Source organism: Populus euphratica, unplaced genomic scaffold, assembly GCF_000495115.2.
Source record: "Populus euphratica unplaced genomic scaffold, PopEup_1.0 scaffold114.1, whole genome shotgun sequence".
NCBI lineage: Eukaryota > Viridiplantae > Streptophyta > Magnoliopsida > Malpighiales > Salicaceae > Populus > Populus euphratica.
Window position 1 is genome coordinate 983,944 of NW_011499905.1, and position 6,977 is coordinate 990,920.

The 6,977-nt window shown below is 34.0% G+C and overlaps 1 protein-coding gene across 1 annotated transcript in view; it reads left to right on the top strand.

The window, feature by feature from the left end:
• Positions 1–5,222, top strand: part of LOC105133348 (ERAD-associated E3 ubiquitin-protein ligase component HRD3A-like) — a gene marked incomplete at its 5' end in the record, with an annotated part of 6,332 nt that extends 1,110 nt beyond the window's left edge. The window contains 5 exons of the mRNA XM_011037306.1: positions 118–609; positions 1,366–1,581; positions 2,490–2,813; positions 2,922–3,164; positions 4,514–5,222. Coding sequence (XP_011035608.1) covers positions 118–609; positions 1,366–1,581; positions 2,490–2,813; positions 2,922–3,164; positions 4,514–4,735 — 1,497 coding nt within the window. The remainder of the gene's footprint in view (positions 1–117; positions 610–1,365; positions 1,582–2,489; positions 2,814–2,921; positions 3,165–4,513) is intronic.
• Between the last annotated feature and the right edge of the window lie 1,755 nt (positions 5,223–6,977).

Genomic DNA, 6,977 nt, shown 5'->3' on the forward strand with positions numbered 1-6,977 from the left:
GGGCTATTGCCTATACTTATTACCGGCAGCACGTGAGTTGTTTTAATATTTTTTTATTTGATGTACTGTTTAATTGTTGTTTTGATAATTTTTTGATGTTATTTTTTTGGTTTCCAGATGTATGAAAAGGCAGTTAAATTATATGCGGAATTAGCAGAAGTAGCAGTAAATAGTTTTTTGATTTCAAAGTATTCTCCTGTGATTGAACCAGTTAGGATACATAATGGGGCTGAGGAGAATAAGGAGGCCTTGAGGAAATCACGAGGGGAGGATGATGACGTGTTCCAGATTTTGGAATATCAAGCTCAAAAAGGGAATGCAGGTGCTATGTATAAAATTGGGTATTTTTACTACTTTGGATTAAGAGGATTGAGGCGTGATCATGCTAAAGCATTGGCATGGTTTTCAAGGGCTGTGGAGAAAGGGGAACCTAGATCAATGGAACTTCTTGGTGAAATATATGCGCGGGGAGCTGGAGTTGAGAGGAACTATACTAAAGCGCTTGAATGGCTTACACTTGCTGCAAAGCAGCAGCTTTATTCGGCTTATAATGGCATGGGGTATTTGTATGTCAAGGGCTATGGAGTGGAAAAGAAGAACTACACTAAGGTAAGTTAATTTTGTCTTCATTGTCATCATATTGGCTGAATTTGGTGTTTCTTGTTATTGTTTTGTCAATTAAAGACTGGATTGCTTGCTTACCTGTTTTGGTCTGCTTACGTGGCATGTGCTGTTTTCTCTTTGATATGATAATTGCCTCATCGGATTGAGATTGCCAGGGGGGCCTAGTTTGTAGTTTCTAATCAAGCTGTGAATTTATCCCTGATTATATTCAATAAATTTGTTTCGATATGATCATTGCCTCATCAGATTGAGATTGCTGGGGAAGCCTGGTTTGTAGTTTCTAATCAAGCTGTGAATTTATCCCTGATTATATTTCATAAATTTGTTTTAAATCCTCAGTCTGTTATCTGTGTAGCTTGGCTTCCTTTGCTATCTAAATACTAGTTTTAAGATTTAGGTGATTGGATGCTCTGTACTGGTTATCCAATTACATCAAGAGTTTCAGGCTAGTTGCATGATAACGTAACTATAATATCTATTGTTACATGCAATGGTAAAAGTCTCAACTTTGCAACCACAAGGGTGCAAGTTTGAGTTTTGAGGGTCATGACTTTAGGAAAAAATACAGGATCTGACCATGATTAAGTGATGGCCTTTGAACATTCTGTATCAATGCAATGTATGCACATCTCAAATCTCTCAAAATTTATCTTCTTTGTATTTGCCTGCATGTTGTCATGTTCTTTTATTGCATAGTTTTGAAATACGCGTCAAAGCTATTCCTTTTTTTTTTTTTTACAGGCAAAAGAATACTTTGAGATGGCTGCTGATAATGAAGATGCTGGTGGGCACTATAACCTTGGAGTAATACATCTTAAAGGGATTGGGGTAAAGAGAGATGTAAAGCTTGCATGCCAATATTTTATAGTAGCTGCCAATGCAGGTCAACCAAAGGCATTTTACCAGCTGGCAAAGATGTTTCATATGGGTGTGGGGCTTAAAAAGAATCTTCCTATGGTAAATTTGGTTTCTTTACCTTTCAATGTTCTTACCCAGGCTCTTTATGACAATATGCATCTCAAACTTTTTATGTGCTATCTCCTTTTCCTCTTGCTCCCATAACTCCATGTCTTATTATTCAGCTATTTCCCGCTTTTTTCAGATTAGTGAAGGATCAATCAGATTGCCTTAGTGATTGCTCGCTTATTTTCTCGCTGCTCTCAGAATCCTTGCTTCTCCTGGACATTGTCTTTGTTGATAATTTCCAGGTTTATCAGAGCACTTATATTAGGAAAATCTAGTGACATAATACTAAATAAGTTAAAAAGAATATCTCTTTTCCAAACTATTGAGAGTCCCATGTGGTAATTTGTTAACAGATCAAGTTATTGATCATAATCCTGACAGATGATCCATAAATCTGTATCAGACCCCTGTTCTGAAGATATTGAGTGTTTAATAAGTTTTAATCAAATGTGTAATCTCTATTGCCAAGGTATTTGGTTTGGGATCTACTGGAACCTAGTAATTTGGATTTCTATCAAGTGAATGAGTTTGGTTTGAACTCTAAATCTTCTAACTAATGTAACTTGGCAAGATCCCAAATACAAATGTAACAGTAGCTCATTTTTTTCTGTTCTTTAAATTATTTTATGTTTCTTGCATCTTTTAATTAGAGACTAATAATGACAATCATGCCTAGAATATGAATGCTATCCCACCACCACCGTACAATTAAAGTGAGATTTTGAGAGTAGATATTTTTGGATCTTTGAGAAACATATATATGTGTGTGTGCGCGCGCACGCGCACGCGCGTGCTTTTTGACCCTAAACTTCTAGTGATTGGTGTATGTTTGCAAACAGTTTTAAAATGTATCAATATCTGTATCCCATTTGTTTACTAGAGAGCTTTACTTTGTTCAGGCTACTGGATTATACAAACTAGTAGCAGAACGAGGCCCATGGAACTCCTTGTCTAGATGGGCATTGGAATCATACCTAAAAGGCAATGTAGGCAAAGCATCCTTGTTGTATTCAAGGATGGCTGAGCTGGGCTATGAGATTGCACAAAGTAATGCTGCATGGATTCTTGACAAATATGCAGAGCATAGCATGTGCGTGGGAGAATCTGGATTTTGTACAGATTCAGAAAGACACCAGCGGGCTCATTCTTTGTGGTGGGAAGCTTCAGAGCAGGGTAATGAACATGCTGCTTTGCTGATTGGTGATGCATATTACTATGGTCGGGTAAGTGATGTCTTTCATAATTTTGATGCCTTTTGGTGCTTTTTTGCTCAGTTTCTGAAGTATTTTTTTCATGCTATAAAATTCCCAAATTCTTTTCTCCTTTTTTAGGGCACTGTGAGGGATTATGAACGAGCGGCAGAGGCTTACATGCATGCCAAATCTCAATCTAATGCACAAGCACTGTTCAATCTTGGTTACATGCATGAGCATGGTAAAGGACTTCCATTTGACCTTCATCTTGCCAAGCGATACTATGACCAAGCTCTACAGATCGATTCTGCAGCGAAGTTACCTGTCACACTGGCCCTCATAAGCTTGTGGATAAGAAAGAACTATGCAGACAGCTTCATGGTCAGTGTATTTATCTGCTTTTCATGCTGTCTTCTATAAGCATAGATGTGAAAATTAGATGATGGTGCAACGTAGACATTAGCTTCTATCAATTTATAAGAATTCAACTCTATAAATTGGATAAAAAAATCAACTGATCAGAATTCCTTTGTATACATGAGCCGGTCATGTTCCACTATTTCCCTGTTAATTGTGTCACCCAATGCTTGTTTCGATGTTTCGAGTTTATAGCCACTGGAAAGTCTCCGTCCTAACTTGCTAAAACTTCATCTGCAAAGTGAATGAATATTTAGGACTTGATATGCACTTTATTTCAATTATTCAAATCATGTAGTTTACTGCTTCAAATAGCATGTTTTTTTGTTGCTGATCAGAAGCTTACTGTCCCTTGGGTCTCTGGTGGTTTTCTGTAGCAGAAAATTAGAATGTTGATGCAATTATCATATTATCACAAGATGTTCTTTTGTTTTCTTCCTCTTGGTTGTCAAATTCCTACAACATCTGGTGAAATCTTTTGCCTGCTGTTGGTGATCCTTCTTGCTAGAAATTGCCTTTTATCTCATGCAAAGTTCACCCCACCAATGCAGTCGGTTTATAATGGGAAAAAATTTTGCTCTTGGTTTGCTGAGCAATTGGATGAGGGAGAAATTTTTTTTTTTTTTTTGTCCTGGACAACAGAATCAATCTTTATTGAGTTTACCAAAAAAAATATAATGAGGAGAATAAGAAACTGAAATCTTTTAATTTCCGTTCTATCTAAACTTTGGTGCAAGATTGTTTCTCTCTTTTTTAGTTTCTTTCTTGCAAGTAATATAGGAAATGATACAAAGTATTATTCCTCCTCGTTTTTCCACCAATAAATGTGCTACAATTGGCATTTTGTGGACCTTTAATTTTTAAATATGCTAAAATTGGAACTTTTTTGGACCCTCAATTTCTTAATCTGTTTTAGGGTGCATGTTCCTTTTGATGTATAATGGCATTCATGTGACTTCCTTTATAGTGCAGTTGATTCTGTGAATCTATGCCCTTCTCTCTCTCTCTCTCTCTCCTCTCTCTCTCTCTCTCTCTCTCTGTGGAGTTAGGTCACCATGGGATTCTGAAGCTAAAATATAATTTTTGGAGGGCTAATATGAAGATCAGGCAAAAAATTTAGGGAAGACATTGAATGTTTCACAGCTCATATCCAATGAATGTGAAACTTGCAGATAATGCTTTCTGTAGGAGGGCATGGGGGAAAGATGATACCTGTAGTCAAACATAATTAGTTCGGTATTTAGGGTTGAGTTTCAGAATTGTTTTATAATACTTCTACTAATAGATCCAGTGGTTCTTTGTCTCTGTTTTAGGTACACGTGATTGATTCATTGCCGGAATTCTATCCAAAAATCGAAGCATGGGTGGAGAATGTTATACTGGAAGAAGGAAATGCAACAATACTTACTCTATTTGTCTGTCTTCTTACGGTTCTCTATTTTCGTGAAAGGCAACGCAGGAATGCTGGTGTTGCTGCTGGTGAGGTTGGCATACCAGACCAACCTATTGAGCATGCTCCTCCTGCACCCAATTAGTTGGCAGCTCACCATGATCTTCAAAAACACAAGGCTTTGTTAGTGCTCATCTGTGTTAAGGTAAAGTTCATGTTGCAATTGTGCTGTCATGTGGGAGAGACAAAATTCACATTGCAATGGCATGTACAGGTGTTTAGATCTCTTTCAAAACAGCTGCACTGTTTCTGGTACATTGTACATTACACAGAAGGAAAAGGCTGCCATAAGACATGCTTTTGTCTCACATGTGAAAAGACCATGTATTTAACGTAGGATCATCTGATGCCTGTTTCCGGGTGGCGGACAGATATATTGTTCTTTCATTCAAGAATTCTGCTTGTGATGAGCAATGATTTAGGGGTAATTTTGTGCAACGAATAGCCGAAGTTGATCACTGTGTCTTCCTCTCTTGACTGCAAAATGAATATCTAGCTGACTATTTTCACCAATCTCTGGATGCGTTGTGATTATTTTCCTTTGTTATTGCATCAGTTAGCTTCCTTTGACAGTGCGTACAAGTTTCCATCACTTTTTTGCATCCTCCCAGAAACTTTTTCATTAGTTTGCGTATCTTGATGTTTATAGAACAATCTTAAGGTTATAATACAAACGAATTTATCCACCAAGAGCTGAGCAGCTTGTCTCCATGGCTTTAAGCACCTGACAGTTTTATCTATTCGCGGACAATTCTTGACCGATTGTCCGATATCAATCAAAATAAGGTAAATTAAAGAGAGAATTGCTGCTACTGTATCTTTCTTTGAAACCAAGATGATGAGATTAGGTATCATTTTAGTACTATACTAGTGTACGTGCATGCACCCCGCTCTGGGTTGGATTAAAAAAATTTTGAAGGTGAAAAGAAATGTTTAGGATGAGATTAGGTATCATTTTAGTACTATACTAAGCGAGTTAAAGTTTAAATATTTTTTTACTTAATTTCTTTTTTAGTTCGGGATTAAAATTAACACCTATGTTAAAATTATTTTAATGTGATTTAGTTAATTTAATGAATTCAAAAATAATCTAAATGACTAATGAAAAGTATAAGTTGATTTTAAAAAGATTTTAAGATGATATTTTTATTTTAATATTAAAACAATTATATATTGGATTTACTTGAGTTTAATGATTTAACTTATCAAACTTGTAATTTAAATCATGGGTTTTATTATATTTAATAATTTTTTTTTACTTAATGATATGATAATACAAATAAACACCGGTAAAATGGAATATCGGTCAAATACTGAGTTATTTATTTAAGACTATATGATTTAACCTATCAAATTTATAATTTAAATCATGGGCTTTATTATATTTAACATTTTTTTTACTTAATGATATAATAATACAAATAAACACCAGCAAAATGGAATATCAGTCAAATACTGAGTTATTTATTTAAGACTATAATAATCTTATAAAGAAAATAATAAAAAAAATTAAAAAAAATTATGAAGATTAATTTAAAATGAATGAAATATTAAAGGATAAAAGTTTTTTATCAGAAAAAAAGGCAAAACAAACTCAATAGAATAAAAAAAATTAAATAAATTATGAAGATTAATTTAAAATCAATGAAATATTAAAAGATAAAAGTTTTTTTCAGAAAAAAGGGCAAAACAAACTCAATAGAATAAAAAAAAAATAATTTTTTTATATATAAAAAAATGATATGGTTTTCCTCTACTTCTTTTAATTTTTAGGATGTGATAAAAAAAAAAAAACAATGATTCATTATAGCTTGTGGGATAAATCATTATAGTCGCACAATGGTTTCTTTAATTTTTGACCTCTTATTTTTTTTTTTCATTTTGATCATTTAACATTGTGTTGATTTAGGATTGGTCTTGGTGATTTATTTCGCACAATGGTTTCTTTAATTTTTGGCCTCTTATTTTTATTTTTTTTTCATTTTGATTATTTAACATTGTATTGATTTAGGATTGGTCTTGGTGATTTATTTTTTATATCCTTGTACGAGAATCTCACAAAGCTGGCAAAATGTTTCATTGCTAAGTTAATGTTTTGTTTAACAAAATAAAATTTAATTTTATTGATTTAAAAGAATTAGAGCTTTGAGTATTGAAATAAGCTTAAAAAATATTCACCCCTTTCCTTTTTTTTGCTAACATTAATGATTGATTTAGAGCTTTGAGTACTGAAATAAGCTTAAAAAATATTCACCCCCCTCCTTTTTTTTGCTAACATTAATGATTGATTTGGACGAGAATGGGAAGAGGTTATGTCCTTTTTTTTT